The 17,885-nt window shown below is 54.4% G+C and overlaps 2 protein-coding genes across 3 annotated transcripts in view; one reads left to right on the top strand and one right to left on the bottom strand.

Annotated features, from left to right (window-relative positions):
• Positions 1-13,151, top strand: part of pkhd1l1.1 (PKHD1 like 1, tandem duplicate 1) — a 62,255-nt gene extending 49,104 nt beyond the window's left edge. Inside the window, exons 63-76 of one of the 2 annotated variants that reach the window (XM_088010566.1) lie at positions 6,193-6,341; positions 6,641-6,763; positions 6,841-6,952; positions 7,614-7,730; positions 7,801-7,966; positions 8,682-8,914; positions 8,983-9,147; positions 9,218-9,375; positions 9,450-9,585; positions 10,166-10,510; positions 10,578-10,729; positions 10,801-10,947; positions 12,167-12,320; positions 12,604-13,151. In XM_088010566.1, coding sequence (XP_087866692.1) covers positions 6,193-6,341; positions 6,641-6,763; positions 6,841-6,952; positions 7,614-7,730; positions 7,801-7,966; positions 8,682-8,914; positions 8,983-9,147; positions 9,218-9,375; positions 9,450-9,585; positions 10,166-10,510; positions 10,578-10,729; positions 10,801-10,947; positions 12,167-12,320; positions 12,604-12,827 — 2,381 coding nt within the window. In that variant the 3' untranslated portion in view covers positions 12,828-13,151. Of the gene's footprint in view, positions 1-6,192; positions 6,342-6,640; positions 6,764-6,840; positions 6,953-7,613; positions 7,731-7,800; positions 7,967-8,681; positions 8,915-8,982; positions 9,148-9,217; positions 9,376-9,449; positions 9,586-9,750; positions 10,085-10,165; positions 10,511-10,577; positions 10,730-10,800; positions 10,948-12,166; positions 12,321-12,603 lie in introns of those variants that run through there. The other variant, XM_088010567.1, reaches the window with a different exon arrangement.
• Positions 13,152-14,485: 1,334 nt separating this feature from the next.
• The window catches only part of LOC106910241 (scavenger receptor cysteine-rich domain-containing protein DMBT1-like), a 35,492-nt gene continuing 32,092 nt past the window's right edge, over positions 14,486-17,885 (bottom strand). The window contains exons 35-37 of the mRNA XM_088009836.1: positions 15,341-15,496; positions 15,146-15,247; positions 14,486-15,079 (exon numbers count right to left, since the gene is read on the bottom strand). Of these exons, the coding sequence (XP_087865962.1) occupies positions 15,027-15,079; positions 15,146-15,247; positions 15,341-15,496 (311 nt within the window). The 3' untranslated portion in view covers positions 14,486-15,026. The remainder of the gene's footprint in view (positions 15,080-15,145; positions 15,248-15,340; positions 15,497-17,885) is intronic.

The raw sequence follows: 17,885 nt of genomic DNA, 5'->3' as shown, positions 1-17,885 counted from the left end.
GGAGCGTTTCCTCACGGAGCGTTTCCTCCCGGAGCGTTTCCTCCCGGAGCGTTTCCTCACGGAGCGTTTCCTCCCGGAGCGTTTCCTCCGGGAGCGTTTCCTCCGGGAGCGTTTCCTCACGGAGCGTTTCCTCCCGGAGCGTTTCCTCCCGGAGCGTTTCCTCACGGAGCGTTTCCTCCGGGAGCGTTTCCTCCGGGAGCGTTTCCTCCGGGAGCGTTTCCTCGCGGAGCGTTTCCTCACGGAGCGTTTCCTCCCAGAGCGTTTCCTCCCGGAGCGTTTCCTCACGGAGCGTTTCCATCTGGAGCGTTTCCTCACGGAGCGTTTCCTCCGGGAGTGTTTCCATCTGGAGCGTTTCCATCTGGAGCGTTTCCTCCGGGAGCGTTTCCACATGGAGCGTTTCCTCCTGGAGCGTTTCCTCCGGGAGCGTTTCCACCTGGAGCGTTTCCTCCTGGAGCGTTTCCTCCGGGAGCGTTTCCACCTGGAGCGTTTCCTCCCGGAGCGTTTCCTCCTGGAGCGTTTCCTCCTGGAGCGTTTCCACCGGGAGCGTTTCCTCTGGGAGCGTTTCCTCCCGGAGCGTTTCCTCCTGGAGCGTTTCCTCCTGGAGCGTTTCCACCGGGAGCGTTTCCACCTGGAGCGTTTCCTCACGGAGCGTTTCCTCACGGAGCGTTTCCTCACGGAGCGTTTCCTCTGGGAGCGTTTCCTCACGGAGCGTTTCCTCTGGGAGCGTTTCCTCCCGGAGCGTTTCCTCCGGGAGCGTTTCCTCGCGGAGCGTTTCCTCCGGGAGCGTTTCCACCTGGAGCGTTTCCTCGCGGAGCGTTTCCTCGCGGAGCGTTTCCTCACGGAGCGTTTCCTCTGGGAGCGTTTCCTCCCGGAGCGTTTCCTCCCGGAGCGTTTCCTCCCGGAGCGTTTCCTCCCGGAGCGTTTCCTCGCGGAGCGTTTCCTCCGGGAGCGTTTCCTCCGGGAGCGTTTCCTCGCGGAGCGTTTCCTCCGGGAGCGTTTCCTCCGGGAGCGTTTCCATCTGGAGCGTTTCCACCGGGAGCGTTTCCACCGGGAGCGTTTCCTCCGGGAGCGTTTCCACCTGGAGCGTTTCCTCCGGGAGCGTTTCCTCGCGGAGCGTTTCCTCCGGGAGCGTTTCCATCTGGAGCGTTTCCTCCGGGAGCGTTTCCACATGGAGCGTTTCCTCCTGGAGCGTTTCCTCCGGGAGCGTTTCCACCTGGAGCGTTTCCTCCCGGAGCGTTTCCTCCTGGAGCGTTTCCTCCTTGAGCGTTTCCACCGGGAGCGTTTCCTCCCGGAGCGTTTCCTCCCGGAGCGTTTCCTCCTGGAGCGTTTCCACCGGGAGCGTTTCCACCTGGAGCGTTTCCTCACGGAGCGTTTCCTCACGGAGCGTTTCCTCTGGGAGCGTTTCCTCACGGAGCGTTTCCTCTGGGAGCGTTTCCTCCCGGAGCGTTTCCTCCGGCAGCGTTTCCTCGCGGAGCGTTTCCTCCGGGAGCGTTTCCACCTGGAGCGTTTCCTCGCGGAGCGTTTCCTCACGGAGCGTTTCCTCTGGGAGCGTTTCCTCCCGGAGCGTTTCCTCCCGGAGCGTTTCCTCCCGGAGCGTTTCCTCGCGGAGCGTTTCCTCCGGGAGCGTTTCCTCCCGGAGCGTTTCCTCCGGGAGCGTTTCCTCGCGGAGCGTTTCCTCCGGGAGCGTTTCCATCTGGAGCGTTTCCTCCGGGAGCGTTTCCACATGGAGCGTTTCCTCCTGGAGCGTTTCCTCCGGGAGCGTTTCCACCTGGAGCGTTTCCTCCTGGAGCGTTTCCTCCGGGAGCGTTTCCACCTGGAGCGTTTCCTCCCGGAGCGTTTCCTCCTGGAGCGTTTCCTCCTTGAGCGTTTCCACCGGGAGCGTTTCCTCTGGGAGCGTTTCCTCCCGGAGCGTTTCCTCCTGGAGCGTTTCCTCCTGGAGCGTTTCCACCGGGAGCGTTTCCACCTGGAGCGTTTCCTCACAGAGCGTTTCCTCTGGGAGCGTTTCCTCCCGGAGCGTTTCCTCCCGGAGCGTTTCCTCCCGGAGCGTTTCCTCGCGGAGCGTTTCGTCCGGGAGCGTTTCCTCGCGGAGCGTTTCCTCCGGGAGCGTTTCCTCCGGGAGCGTTTCCATCTGGAGCGTTTCCACCGGGAGCGTTTCCACCGGGAGCGTTTCCTCCGGGAGCGTTTCCACCTGGAGCGTTTCCTCCCGGAGCGTTTCCTCCGGGAGCGTTTCCTCGCGGAGCGTTTCCTCCGGGAGCGTTTCCATCTGGAGCGATTCCACCGGGAGCGTTTCCTCCGGGAGCGTTTCCTCCGGGAGCGTTTCCTCCGGGAGCGTTTCCTCGCGGAGCGTTTCCTCACGGAGCGTTTCCTCCCAGAGCGTTTCCTCCCGGAGCGTTTCCTCACGGAGCGTTTCCATCTGGAGCGTTTCCTCACGGAGCGTTTCCTCCGGGAGTGTTTCCATCTGGAGCGTTTCCATCTGGAGCGTTTCCTCCGGGAGCGTTTCCACATGGAGCGTTTCCTCCTGGAGCGTTTCCTCCGGGAGCGTTTCCACCTGGAGCGTTTCCTCCTGGAGCGTTTCCTCCGGGAGCGTTTCCACCTGGAGCGTTTCCTCCCGGAGCGTTTCCTCCTGGAGCGTTTCCTCCTGGAGCGTTTCCACCGGGAGCGTTTCCTCTGGGAGCGTTTCCTCCCGGAGCGTTTCCTCCTGGAGCGTTTCCTCCTGGAGCGTTTCCACCGGGAGCGTTTCCACCTGGAGCGTTTCCTCACGGAGCGTTTCCTCACGGAGCGTTTCCTCACGGAGCGTTTCCTCTGGGAGCGTTTCCTCACGGAGCGTTTCCTCTGGGAGCGTTTCCTCCCGGAGCGTTTCCTCCGGGAGCGTTTCCTCGCGGAGCGTTTCCTCCGGGAGCGTTTCCACCTGGAGCGTTTCCTCGCGGAGCGTTTCCTCGCGGAGCGTTTCCTCACGGAGCGTTTCCTCTGGGAGCGTTTCCTCCCGGAGCGTTTCCTCCCGGAGCGTTTCCTCCCGGAGCGTTTCCTCCCGGAGCGTTTCCTCCCGGAGCGTTTCCTCGCGGAGCGTTTCCTCCGGGAGCGTTTCCTCCGGGAGCGTTTCCTCGCGGAGCGTTTCCTCCGGGAGCGTTTCCTCCGGGAGCGTTTCCATCTGGAGCGTTTCCACCGGGAGCGTTTCCACCGGGAGCGTTTCCTCCGGGAGCGTTTCCACCTGGAGCGTTTCCTCCCGGAGCGTTTCCTCCGGGAGCGTTTCCTCGCGGAGCGTTTCCTCCGGGAGCGTTTCCATCTGGAGCGTTTCCTCCGGGAGCGTTTCCACATGGAGCGTTTCCTCCTGGAGCGTTTCCTCCGGGAGCGTTTCCACCTGGAGCGTTTCCTCCCGGAGCGTTTCCTCCTGGAGCGTTTCCTCCTTGAGCGTTTCCACCGGGAGCGTTTCCTCCCGGAGCGTTTCCTCCCGGAGCGTTTCCTCCTGGAGCGTTTCCACCGGGAGCGTTTCCACCTGGAGCGTTTCCTCACGGAGCGTTTCCTCACGGAGCGTTTCCTCTGGGAGCGTTTCCTCACGGAGCGTTTCCTCTGGGAGCGTTTCCTCCCGGAGCGTTTCCTCCGGCAGCGTTTCCTCGCGGAGCGTTTCCTCCGGGAGCGTTTCCACCTGGAGCGTTTCCTCGCGGAGCGTTTCCTCACGGAGCGTTTCCTCTGGGAGCGTTTCCTCCCGGAGCGTTTCCTCCCGGAGCGTTTCCTCCCGGAGCGTTTCCTCGCGGAGCGTTTCCTCCGGGAGCGTTTCCTCCCGGAGCGTTTCCTCCGGGAGCGTTTCCTCGCGGAGCGTTTCCTCCGGGAGCGTTTCCATCTGGAGCGTTTCCTCCGGGAGCGTTTCCACATGGAGCGTTTCCTCCTGGAGCGTTTCCTCCGGGAGCGTTTCCACCTGGAGCGTTTCCTCCCGGAGCGTTTCCTCCTGGAGCGTTTCCTCCTTGAGCGTTTCCACCGGGAGCGTTTCCTCTGGGAGCGTTTCCTCCCGGAGCGTTTCCTCCTGGAGCGTTTCCTCCTGGAGCGTTTCCACCGGGAGCGTTTCCACCTGGAGCGTTTCCACCGGGAGCGTTTCCACCTGGAGCGTTTCCTCACGGAGCGTTTCCTCACGGAGCGTTTCCTCACGGAGCGTTTCCTCTGGGAGCGTTTCCTCACGGAGCGTTTCCTCTGGGAGCGTTTCCTCCCGGAGCGTTTCCACCGGGAGCGTTTCCTCTGGGAGCGTTTCCTCCCGGAGCGTTTCCTCCTGGAGCGTTTCCTCCTGGAGCGTTTCCACCGGGAGCGTTTCCACCTGGAGCGTTTCCACCGGGAGCGTTTCCACCTGGAGCGTTTCCTCACGGAGCGTTTCCTCACGGAGCGTTTCCTCACGGAGCGTTTCCTCTGGGAGCGTTTCCTCACGGAGCGTTTCCTCCGGGAGCGTTTCCTCCCGGAGCGTTTCCTCCGGGAGCGTTTCCACCTGGAGCGTTTCCTCGCGGAGCGTTTCCTCGCGGAGCGTTTCCTCACGGAGCGTTTCCTCTGGGAGCGTTTCCTCCCGGAGCGTTTCCTCCCGGAGCGTTTCCTCCCGGAGCGTTTCCTCCCGGAGCGTTTCCTCCCGGAGCGTTTCCTCGCGGAGCGTTTCCTCCGGGAGCGTTTCCTCCGGGAGCGTTTCCTCGCGGAGCGTTTCCTCCGGGAGCGTTTCCTCCGGGAGCGTTTCCATCTGGAGCGTTTCCACCGGGAGCGTTTCCACCGGGAGCGTTTCCTCCGGGAGCGTTTCCACCTGGAGCGTTTCCTCCCGGAGCGTTTCCTCCGGGAGCGTTTCCTCGCGGAGCGTTTCCTCCGGGAGCGTTTCCATCTGGAGCGTTTCCTCCGGGAGCGTTTCCACATGGAGCGTTTCCTCCTGGAGCGTTTCCTCCGGGAGCGTTTCCACCTGGAGCGTTTCCTCCCGGAGCGTTTCCTCCTGGAGCGTTTCCTCCTTGAGCGTTTCCACCGGGAGCGTTTCCTCCCGGAGCGTTTCCTCCCGGAGCGTTTCCTCCTGGAGCGTTTCCACCGGGAGCGTTTCCACCTGGAGCGTTTCCTCACGGAGCGTTTCCTCACGGAGCGTTTCCTCTGGGAGCGTTTCCTCACGGAGCGTTTCCTCCGGGAGCGTTTCCTCGCGGAGCGTTTCCTCCGGGAGCGTTTCCACCTGGAGCGTTTCCTCGCGGAGCGTTTCCTCACGGAGCGTTTCCTCTGGGAGCGTTTCCTCCCGGAGCGTTTCCTCCCGGAGCGTTTCCTCCCGGAGCGTTTCCTCGCGGAGCGTTTCCTCCGGGAGCGTTTCCTCCCGGAGCGTTTCCTCCGGGAGCGTTTCCTCGCGGAGCGTTTCCTCCGGGAGCGTTTCCATCTGGAGCGTTTCCTCCGGGAGCGTTTCCACATGGAGCGTTTCCTCCTGGAGCGTTTCCTCCGGGAGCGTTTCCACCTGGAGCGTTTCCTCCTGGAGCGTTTCCTCCGGGAGCGTTTCCACCTGGAGCGTTTCCTCCCGGAGCGTTTCCTCCTGGAGCGTTTCCTCCTTGAGCGTTTCCACCGGGAGCGTTTCCTCTGGGAGCGTTTCCTCCCGGAGCGTTTCCTCCTGGAGCGTTTCCTCCTGGAGCGTTTCCACCGGGAGCGTTTCCACCTGGAGCGTTTCCTCACAGAGCGTTTCCTCTGGGAGCGTTTCCTCCCGGAGCGTTTCCTCCCGGAGCGTTTCCTCCCGGAGCGTTTCCTCGCGGAGCGTTTCCTCCGGGAGCGTTTCCTCGCGGAGCGTTTCCTCCGGGAGCGTTTCCTCCGGGAGCGTTTCCATCTGGAGCGTTTCCACCGGGAGCGTTTCCACCGGGAGCGTTTCCTCCGGGAGCGTTTCCACCTGGAGCGTTTCCTCCCGGAGCGTTTCCTCCGGGAGCGTTTCCTCGCGGAGCGTTTCCTCCGGGAGCGTTTCCATCTGGAGCGATTCCACCGGGAGCGTTTCCACCGGGAGCGTTTCCTCTGGGAGCGTTTCCTCCTGGAGCGTTTCCTCTGGGAGCGTTTCCACCCGGAGCGTTTCCTCTGGGAGCGTTTCCACCTGGAGCGTTTCCACCTGGAGCGTTTCCTCCGGGAGCGTTTCCTCCGGGAGCGTTTCCTCCCGGAGCGTTTCCTCTGGGAGCGTTTCCACCTGGAGCAGGGTAGCGTTTGGATCAACTCCTCTGCTCCCCGCAGGCTTCCAGAACCCGAACGAGGCCTGGGTCCAGAACGAGGCCCACGGCGGTCCGTATGGCGTGTACCTCAACAAGGACGGCCTTGCCGGCTGCAGCTTCATCCGAGGATTCTTCGTCTGGAAGGCCTTTGACTTCGCCATCTACTTCCAGGTTGGGAAAACAGACTGTGGATCCGGATGCAGGAAGTTTCCTTTGACTCTCCAGTTAGTTTCTTGTGATGCTTTGGAGTTTCTGCCTTCCTGCTGCTAGACGTTTCATCCTCCTTCCGGGTGTTTTCCTGTTTTATATCAGAAAAGTTGAGTTTCATAAAATATCATCAGTTCTTCAGTTTCTACTCGGCAGCCATTTTGTTTTGGCTGCAAGATCTGATCTAAAAACAGAAAATAAATGTGAGGCTCAGATCCCAGGAAGCAGAATCATGAACTCTTCCTCCTGCTCCTCTTCCTCAGGTCGTCATGGATGTGGTGGTTTCCAACGTGACGCTGGTGGATAACGGGATGGGCATCATGCCCCTGGTTTTCGGCCCGCCCTCTCTGTCTCATGCCTATGCAGATAAGTCGGTGCACGTTCAGGTGAGCTGCTTCCTGATTGGCTGACGCCTGCAGCCGCTGCGGTCGGAGTTTGTTTTTTATTTCTGGTTTCTTCCCAGAACTCCCTGATCGTGGGCAGCAGCCCGGCCTTTAACTGCTCCGACACGTTGAGCTCCGACGACTTCAACGTCGCCACCACGTCTCTCCACCGAGCGCCCAGACCGCCGCAAGGTGAGGCCGCATCAGAACCGGTTCACCCAGATCGTCCACATTTAGCCGTCAAACCGTCTGAGTTTCACCGACTGGCAGCTGATTGTGGTGGGAAAATCTGATCTGGTTGGATGTTGAAGATGAAACTGGCCGATCATGTAATAATTAGTTTATGATTGTGACTTTCGCATTTCGGTAATCGGCTGCAGCTTCCAGAGGGAAGGAGTCGCCACCTGGTGGTCATTAACCAATCAGAAACAGCCAATAGGAAGCCGGCTCCTCTTCCGGGGTTTCCTCCCTCCGTTCAGAGAAAAACTCCACTAAAGATTAAAACGTGGATCCAGATGCGGAGACTGCTGATCTACTGAAGCTGACGCCATCTTTGAGGGATCGGAGGTTGATGATGCGTCTGGTTTCCATGGAAACATGGAGTGGATGTGTAGCCTCCTCAGCCTCTGATTGGTCGGTCACTGAACCGACAATTATTCCATTAGGAATAATCTGTCAGGATTATTCCTAATGGAGGAAAAAGTTTCTGCCGTTCCCAGATCTGGACCAGGACCGGTTCTGATCGGTTTTGTCTGGGTTTCAGTGGAGCCAGAACATTTACTGCAGATGGTTCTGGTTCTGTTGGAGGATCTGAGCAGGAAGACGCGCTCACTTCCTGTCTCTGTTCTCGCAGGAGGTCGATCCGGAATCTGCTGGCCGACCATCCAGTCCGGACACAACACGGCTCCGGCTAAACCGCATCACCTGAACATGAACTACAACGCCATCAAAGGCCGGATGACGGTCACAGGTCCGGCCCGCTAACCTTCCTGTTCCCGTCTCATCGGACTTCCTCCTCAGTCCCGCTTCTTCCGTTCCAGACACGACCTTCGTTGGTTTCCGGGACGTCTGCTCCGGAGAGAGGAACTACGTGTTCATGACCAACCCTCTGAACGAGGACCTGCAGCACCCCCTGCAGGTTTCGGCCGTCAGGATGCTGGACAGCACCGAGGACGCCCGGGTCTTCATTCACCGACCTGATGTGAGGTGAGTTCGGACCGAACCGTCCGGTCCGGTCGGTGTGAATGGTACGCGACCCCTGACCTCTGGTTGAAGTGAACTCTGGTTGGGTTCTGGGCGACACTGTCCACTTCCTGCTTTAGCCCCGCCCATTTTTGGTTTTCGTCTTTACACTGAGACTTTGGCAAAGTGTGTTACCCACAAGTCATTGCTGCATGTGATGTTTTGAGTCAAACTGCGGCATTATGGGAATGTTTTGTAATTTTTCTCATGTTTGTAGAAAAGGTAAAGAAAATAATTCGACACATTAGAAACAAAAAGGTTTGAAACGATAAACTGAGCGGAAAATTAAAGATAATTAAAGATAAAAGATAAAAGGAAAGCAAAATACCTTCACTGCACATTTAAAAACACTTTTTGGTTGTAGTTTTACTTCAGCAGCACAAACACCTGAACTGCGACCAGTCCGCCATTTTGGAGGTCCAAGTTACAACAAAGGGGCATATTGTCACAATTCTCAAATTTTGGCCATTCTGGGTAAACACAAGCAAAGCTAACGCTAGCTAGCACTAGCAGCAGAAATGGCTCCTGGTCTTTAGCCTAAAGAGAAATCCTTCAGTGGTTCTTGGTGCAGCGCCCCCACAGGCCTGGAGGGGAACAGGTTGCTGCCAATCGAACCAAGTCTTTGGGAATGTTGGGAATCTTTCCTGGATTCGTGGACTGATGTGTTTTTACTCGTCAGTAAAGCGAACCCGGCGGACTGCGTGGACATGGACTGCGATGCCAAGAAGAAGAGTTTGTTGAAGGACTTGGACGGCTCGTTCCTGGGCGCGGTGGGGAGCGTGGTGCCGCAGTCCGAGTTCGAGTGGGGAGGAGACCCCCGCCGGGGGCTGGGCGACTACCGCATTCCCAAAGTCATGCTGACGTCCCTGAACGGCATCCGGATCCCCGTGGAGCAGGTGGCGCCTCGGAAAGGTAAGCAGAGCGTCGGAGAGACCCGACCCGCCGAGCCTTCCTCTCACGGCTGCTCGTGGTGCGTTCAGGGGTCATCAGGAAAAACTGCACCTACATGAGCTCCTGGCAGAGCTACAAGTGCTTCGGCCTGAACTACCGGATGGTGGCGATCGAGAGCCTGGACTCGGACACGGAGACCCGCCGTCTGTCCCCGGTGGCCGTGCTGGGGGACGGCTTCGTGGATCTGATTAACGGTAAGGTTCTGGTGGTTCTTCCAGGCCGGCCGGGCGGGCGCCGTGATTTCATCGTGTGTTTTCGGCGCAGGCCCTCAGGATCACGGTTGGTGTGCAGGATACACCTGCCAGCGCCGAGTGTCTCTGTTCCACAGCATCATGGCCACCGGACACGCCTTCGACGTCTACTTCACCAGCGTCAGCCCGCAGAAGCTCCGCCTCCTGATGCTCAACTCCGACCCGTCTGAGGTCGGTTCTGTTCTGGACGCTCGGCTGCTTTCAGTTCCGTCGTGTCTGACCTGTCTCCGTGTTCGCCCCCGCAGAGCGTCCTGGTGTCCGTCTTCTACTCCAACCCTCAGCGGCTGGACGTCTACGTGGAGGACCGGCTGGTCGCCCCGAGCAACGCCGTGTGGAACCACGACGGGTCTGACTACGTCCTGAGGGAGCCGGCGTACCGAGGTGAGCTGCCGTTTGGAACGATGCCGGTTATTTAGTCTGGGGTTCATTTTTAATGTGTTCACCACAAAATTCATTCATTTATAAATGTTTCAAACTAATCAAGCTAAGCACTGAGATATGTGGGGCTAGAAGAATCTATGTAGATGTAGCTAAATGTGCCTCCAGGTGAGTTCGTCCCTCAGATTGAACCAAATATTTAGTTTCAAAATAAAAACTCAGTTCAGGTGGTGAAAATATGACTGAAAACTGAACCCAAACAAACTGAATAACCCAAATTATTGCTGTAAATTTCGGTCTGTAACTTTGCAAACAGAACTCAGACATAGGAGAGGAAGCCATGAAATCAGTTCTTCATGTGACAGAATGACCTTTGACCTGTCCTCCATTGTATGCTGTAAATTATGGGCCGGCTGTCAGGTTTGATAGCAACAGAGGCGTAGGAACGCAAAGCAACGATTCCAGGAGCGAAGCTGGGAGGGATCGGAGTAACGATGGAGACACGGTTCTGCTGCAGGAGGTTCTGCTGCAGGAGGTTCTGCTGCAGGAGGTCCAATCACAGCAGACTTTCCTCTGCCTCCAGGTGAGTTCGTCCCTCAGATGAACGCCTCCATGGGAACCAACTTCTTCGACCAGGATTACAAGATGCTGAAGGTTCTGCTGAGAGGTTCCGGTCCGCTGGAGATCAGGACCGCCCCGGTTCTGGTTCTGGCCTTCAACATGCCCGCCCTCACCGAGGACCAGTTCTTTGGAGACAGCCTGGTCCAGAACCTGGCTCTGTTCCTCAGAGTTCCCGCCAACATGATCCGCGTCTCCCGGGTGGTGAGGGAGAGCGGCGGCGCGCGGCGCAGGAAGAGATCCACGGGCCTGACGGTGGAGGTGGAGATCCGGAAACCTCCGGTCCAGCAGAGTGCCAACAGCACCGCGGGTCAGTGGTCCGGTAAACGGGTTGAGCGCTCTCAGGAACCCAGGTGGAATGACGTCTGCTCTTCCAGGTGAGGAAGACTTTGAGCTGCTGAAGAACATCGCAGACGATCTGGGTCAGGCGGCGCTTTCTGGGAACCTCAGCCAGTCCATCGGCTTCAACGTCTCCTCCGTGGGAATCACCCCGCCGCCGCCCGCGTCTTCGGACCCCAGCTGGAGCCAGGTGGGTCGGATCAGCCAGGCCGTAGCGCCAGACGCCAACAGTTTAGCCGATTCTCCTCGTTTCACCTGCAGGTGGCAGCAGAGGACGTGTCCAGAGATCAACCCAAGGCGAGCTACGTGTCGAGCGTGGCGCGGCTGCTGCTGATCCAGGATCCGGTGGCCGGAGAGGCGGTGGGTCCGCTGCTCCAGCAGCCGGTTCTGATGGCCATGGATGACCAGGTGAGGCCAGTTAGCTTAGCAGCAGGATTCATTCATTCATAACTTTACTTTCTAAGATCCTCCATGAGGCTGCAGAACATTTTTATTTTCTCTTTATTTCCTGGAAGAAGCATTTACCCTTAAAGTTTTTTCTTATGTTGTCTTAATGTTTCACGTTCCACAGCACTGGCATGAGAGCGCCCCCTAGCTGCAACCAGAACCAAATAAAAAAACAAACTGAACAAAAAAACAGTAGAAGAGCTGCAGGCTGAGACGTCCTGAGTAGTAGAAGATAGAACCACGTGTCCTGAGAATTATCCATGAAGTTAAAAAAACTGAAATTACTAAAAACTGGAATTGCCAGCAGTTATGAGCGGGTTCCTCGCCGACCCAGTGAGTGGCTCCTGGAGTTCTTGGTGTTGCCAAGCTAACATCAGTGCTAACATAGCACTTCCTGTACCGGAACTGGCATGGGGCTCTTATTGTGAAAGTCCATAGCTGCTACTTCCAGTGACTGGTTAGCATGAGCTTTGGAAATTGAGGTGGGAGGACAGAGACTAGCAGACGGGATGAGACGGACAAATCTGAATAAATAAATTAAAATAAATGCTGTATCCAAAAATTATCAAAATATTCTCAGATGACCAAGTTTGCTTCTGGTATAAGTTTAAATTGAAGGAATTTTGGAGAATGCATTTTTTCCGCAGGGAATTTTTAACCTCAATAAATAATAATAAATCTTGGGGTAAGCAGAATACTTCCAGGAGGAACCAGGCGGAACTCTCCGTTACCGGGCGGAACTCTCCGTTACCGGGCGGAACTCTCCGTTACCGGGCGGAACTCTCCCCGTTACTGGGCGGAACTCTCCGTTACCGGGCGGAACTCTCCGTTACCGGGCGGAACTCGCCCCGTTACCGGGCGGAACTCTCCGTTACCGGGCAGAACTCTCCGTTACCGGGCGGAACTCGCCCCGTTACCGGGCAGAACTCTCCGTTACCGGGCGGAACTCGCCCCGTTACCGGGCGGAACTCTCCGTTACCGGGCAGAACTCTCCGTTACCGGGCGGAACTCGCCCCGTTACCGGGCAGAACTCTCCGTTACCGGGCGGAACTCGCCCCGTTACCGGGCAGAACTCTCCGTTACCAGGCAGAACTCTCCGTTACCGGGCGGAACTCGCCCCGTTACCGGGCGGAACTCGCCCCGTTACCGCCCGGTAACGGGGTCTGTGCTGATGTTTCAGGGTAACTGCGTCTCGGTGGGTGTGACCTCGCTCACCGTGACGGCCAGCCTGAAGAACACCAGCGGGAACCTGGTGGGAGGACTGGACGGTAACGTCACCATCCGCTTCAGCAGCTGCTGGGCCAACTTCAGCGACCTCTCCATCCTGACCAGTGGTGAGTTAACCTCCTGACCCCTAACCCTACTTCACCCGTCACGGTAACGGGCAGGGCTGCACCGATTGCAGTTTTCTGGCCAATTGCCGATCTTTAAAGAGCCTGACCTGCAGATTCTGATTTTGGACAATGCCAATTGTTTTTGTCTGAAATTTTTCTAAAAACAGCAAGAAAGTTGCTGGCTAGCAACGGTGCAGTGACTAGACATGACCTGGTGGGCGGGGCCAGCAGTGAAACCGATGAATCAGTGCACTTCTAGTAACGGCCCGTCTTCTCTCTGCAGGGGAGAACCTGACCATGGTCTTCACTCTGAAGGACTGGAGCGCCCAGTCTCAATCCTTCTCTGTGGCGGATGTCCCCCCCTCTACCACCACCGAGGGCCCGCCCCGCCCCACCGAGGGCGGCAGCGTGTTCAGCTCCAGCTCGGCCGTGTCTGCAGGTGGACTGTGTCTGATCAGCGTCATCTACGAAGTGGCCTGCTGCTCCACTAGCCTCCCCCTCTGCTAGAGCGCCCCCTGCTGGTCATCAACATGTTTTCTGTGGGTTTCTTTGGGTTTCTCGTGTCACGTAGATCAACTCCATAATGACGGGTTCTGATCCAATTTAGTCCCAGAAATCTAAACTCCTGAATCTGGATCAAGTTTTCAGGTTTCTAAAATTCTTTCATGGTTTTTATTTTCTGGTTAAAATGAAGAAACTGACAGCAAATATCAAATCAAAGCTGCAATAAAATGAGGAACAAACCTCTGTATGCATCAGTGATTCTGACGGAAGAAATGAAGTTTAAACTCTTTGATTGTTTCAGATTTAATAAAGTCTTGAATAACTCTGGTTTGGTCGGATCAGCGTCTTCTGTGGAAAGTTTTCTAGATGTTTATCATGTAGATCAGCCCAGGCCTCAAGGCGCACACCCTCTGCTTCAGCTCCCAGTTTCATCTAACGGGGTTTGGCTGAAGCAGAGGAGCTGCAGACACTCACCTGCTCAGGTGTCACAGATCAACCCTGCACACCGGAGAACCTGGAAAACCTGGAAAACCTGGACCAGGAACTCAGAGACAGGTTCTACATTAATAAACATCTGTCAGTCTGACCTGCTGCAGGAATCAAACCACTAAACCCCTGGACTAAAGTGGACTAAAGTGGACTAAAGTGGACTAAAGTCTCTGGTTGGAGACTTTAGTCCACTGGGCCTGAATGTCCTGCAGCTGGAAGGTCCACTGAGGGTCAGGTCAGAGGTCAGAGGTCAGCCTGATCTCTGGTTTCCATCTGGAAGAACTGAAGCTGCGCATTAACCCTAGATCTATAACTGTTGAAACAGAAATCCCAGTTCTTCAGGTCGGACTGGAACCAGTTGAGTTCTGGACCGGAGAGTCTGACCCAGTTCTGCAGTTGGTTCAGTAACATGATCAGAACCAGAACCAGCTCTGTGGTTCATCCACCACCTGTTTATATGAATGTCATTGAACACTTTGACTAGGCCAATCTCAGTGCTGTGGTAACTATGGCAACCAGACTGGACGCAGCTGTTTAACAGATTTTCCAGTGACGCTGCTGGTTGGAGATCAGCTGAGATTCTACCAGGTTTGGTACCGGCTGCTTCTGATTGGATCCGACTGTGGGAGGAGATCCAGACAGAGGAGATCTGGCCATTTATAATGTCCTCCAGAGGATACCAAGTTTTACATCACTACTTAGAGATGACCTTTCACCCTCCCCAGGTCAGCAGCTGATTGGCTGTCCTGACACACCTGGAGGCTCAAAATGAGCAGGTAGAACAGCAGGAGGGTGTACTTAATTCCTCAAGCAGCTCCTCAGGGCGTTGAATTTGTTCTGTATCATTTTTAATTCCCAATTTTATGCCAAAAGGCGCTGCAGAACCGGCTGCAGAACCGGCTGCAGAACCGGCTGGCCGCTGCTCTTATGCTGGTGGATGAGGGGAGTCGCCCTCTGGCTCCTCCTGGTGGTGGAACAGCAGAAAAACCCCACAAGCCAAAGACTCCAGTTCCCAACAAATAGTTTGCATGTTTGGATTTAAGCCAAACATGCAATTATGTTTGGCTTATGCTATTAATGTAGCTTGCAAATGCAAAATAAACTATTTATTAGGAGAACTCAAGATGCAATCTTTGGAGCATTGTGTAAATTTAATTTATATCTTTGGCACATTTTGAGTTTTGAACCTTTTATTTTGAGCCAAAGAGTTAGCATGATTTAAAACAATAAAATAAAATCCACTGAATGTGTTTTAAAGTGCCATCAGCTACAAACTAAAACAGGTAGAAAAGTAAACATTTGAGATGGACATGGAGAAAAGATTTGACGAGAAAATGTCTGAAGGAGCTTCTGCTAAACGTTCCTGAACAGAAATCCGAGACGTTCAATGAAATTCCTCATCAGGTCAGAAATGAAGTTCATGGGATCTGAAGCAGGAGTTCAAATTATTCCACAGTAAACAAATCCTGACTGGAGCTCTGGGCGACAACATGGCTGCCTGACTGGCTCTGCCTCCTGACACACTGAGCGCGCTCAGTTTGCTCCTCTCTGCTGATTGGACCAAAGTTTGATCCAATTTCTGGTCAGGAATAAAAATCTGATTTCTGCTTCTAATCATTTCACAATCTGAAGATGAATCCATGAATGTTCCTCTGAGGGGTTGGGGGGGGGCTGTCCTTCATTCCCATCATCATCATCATCAGATGAAGGTTTTCAGTCTGGGCTCACAGGACAATAATCATCTTCATCTTCATCATCATCATCACCTAGCGACAGAGAAGCGTCAGCATCATGCTGATGGACGTGTGAGGTCGTCTCTCGCTGACCTTTACCTGAGCTTGGCTCCGCCCCCTTTCCTCCCAGTGCAAACTGGAAACCAGTGTTGGTGTAGGGCGGCGAGTTCCCAGCCTGGTTCTGACCCGGTTCTGATGTCACTGCAGACGACCCAGAAAAACGTCCATGAAGTACAGATGGCCTCCATTGCTGAATAAATAAATGACTGGACCTGCTAACACCTGGTTACTCACGGTTCTGTTGGCTTCTGGACCCACCTGACCGGGTCAGGTTCTGGCTGGGAGTCACATTTTCGTAGCATTCGCCAGACGAGGTGCTGGACGAGTCGAAGGAATCCTCGGAGATCCTGGACGATCCGCGGAACCGACCATCTGCGGCTGCGCAGGAGCCTGGAAGGTGAAACCAGACATGAACACTAGAGGCGCCACTGAGCGCCGAGTCCTGCGTTACGTCGCCGCCATTTTCTGTTTCAACCGTTTTACGAAACAAACTGGATTCATTGGCTTTACCTTCCCCAGGTAAGGATGAAAGATCAGAATTACTTTGCAGCCAGAAATTCACTTCTAAACAACCGAGAAATATTTCCTATGTAGCTAAATTGGCCCGAAATAACCGCTGATTGTTAGCATAGCAGCTAACGTTTTCACACTGTTTTCTAATGAGAGCTGATGAGAAACCGCTGCTAGAGGAGAAGTTCATTAGAAACCAGAGGATTTAGTGAGGAAAGATCAGTCAGGATCAGAGCTGGAGCTGCTGCTCTTCAGTCTGTTTCCAGCTCAGCTTCTCCATGTCGGTATTTAGCTATAAAGATGCTACGAGTCAGAGCCCAACATGCTGAAAATGGCTTGTTATGAATGTCAAGGAAACATATATGTATTTTCTATTTTGGATAATTTCTCTTTTATCCTTGGCTTCAGCCTGAGAACCAGGACGTCTCAGAAGTCAGTGAGTTCTCCCAGTGAGACCAGCAGACTGAAGCCTGTGACCAGTGTTCCCAGTATAATAAATAAATGTTTCATTCTTTCACTTTTGTGTATTTTTAAATATCTCAATGTGAAGTATTAGTGTATTAATGTAGCTTATGTAATGAAATAAGAATAATTTACTCTGTTAGAATTATTTTCACTCTTTGCTAGTTGACATCCTGTAATAAATATTTTTTCTCTGGAAAAAAGTAAGAAAAATATGTAGTTTAATGTTTGACAATAATTGATTTATAAATCAAGTCATTTCTCAATAATGTATAAAAAATAAATACAGGAAAATTATTTGTTTCTTGTCTTGAAACGTTAAATGTAGATTAAATTATGGAATTATGTAAATATGTCCTTTAAACACTGTAAAAATGTCTGTTCATCAATGTTAATATAAAAATGATCAGACTAATTTCTACCAAATAAAACATTGAGCTCTTTATTCAGAAATGCCCCAAAACATTAAATAATCACATCAAAAGTTAGAAACTGTCTTTAGTCATTTCTCTGATTACCAAATATATTAATGTGTGAGAAAATGTGTCAATGACAGGAATTAACTTAAAATACTTTGTAGAACGGCACTTTGTGAAGTTCGGTCCATTTACTTGTATTAGCTTACTGGGAGAGATGCCACATTCAATATGGCGGACGCTGTGAACTATCGCAGCAACGGGCCGACCCGCTCCATGACCCATGACCTGCCTCATGACCCATGACCCGCTCCATGACCTCTGACCTGCCTCATGACCTCTGACCCGCTCCATGACCCATGACCCGCTCCATTACCTATGACCCGCTCCATGACCTATGACCTGCCTCATGACCCATGACCCGCTCCATGACCTCTGACCTGCTCCATGACCCATGACCCGCTCCATAACCTCTGACCTGCTCCATGACCCATGACCTGCCTCATGACCTCTGACCCGCTCCATGACCTCTGACCTGCCTCATGACCTCTGACCCGCTCCATGACCTCTGACCTGCCTCATGACCTCTGACCCGCTCCATGACCTCTGACCTGCCTCATGACCTCTGACCCGCTCCATGACCCATGACCCGCTCCATTACCTATGACCCGCTCCATGACCTCTGACCTGCCTCATGACCTCTGACCCGCTCCATGACCTATGACCTGCCTCATGACCCATGACCCGCTCCATGACCTCTGACCTGCTCCATGACCCATGACCCGCTCCATAACCTCTGACCTGCTCCATGACCCATGACCCGCTCCATTACCTATGACCTGCCTCATGACCTCTGACCCGCTCCATGACCTCTGACCTGCCTCATGACCTCTGACCTGCTCCATGACCCATGACCTGCCTCATGACCCATGACCCGCTCCATGACCTCTGACCTGCCTCATGACCTCTGACCCGCTCCATGACCTCTGACCTGCCTCATGACCTCTCCATGACCTCTGACCTGCCTCATGACCTCTCCATGACCTCTGACCCGCCCCATGAGGTGTCTACATGTTCATGTTTATGGTTAAAACCAGGAAGCAGCGTCTGTCCACTGGGGGTCTAAATATTTAGTCTGAATTTGGTTTGCTAACTAAATATTTATTTCAGATTAAATGTTTAGTTGGCAAACTAAACACTTTAGGTCAGGGCCAAATTAAGTATATATATTATTTTGTAAAGTTATTCTGTTTTTGTGTTTAATGTCGGTAATTTACCAAAATAAAGTCAAACTGAACTCTGATGCTCTTCAATCTTTTTGTTTTCCTTGCAGATTGAGAAGCTAATCAGTGAAATGGACGCCGCAGCAGCTTGGTGAGACCGCAGCAGCT

The sequence above is a fragment of the Poecilia mexicana genome, unplaced genomic scaffold, assembly GCF_051168715.1.
Source record: "Poecilia mexicana isolate PSO_F unplaced genomic scaffold, ASM5116871v1 scaffold_11, whole genome shotgun sequence".
Taxonomy (NCBI): Eukaryota; Metazoa; Chordata; class Actinopteri; order Cyprinodontiformes; family Poeciliidae; genus Poecilia; species Poecilia mexicana.
This window is presented reverse-complemented; position numbering and strand designations above follow the sequence as displayed.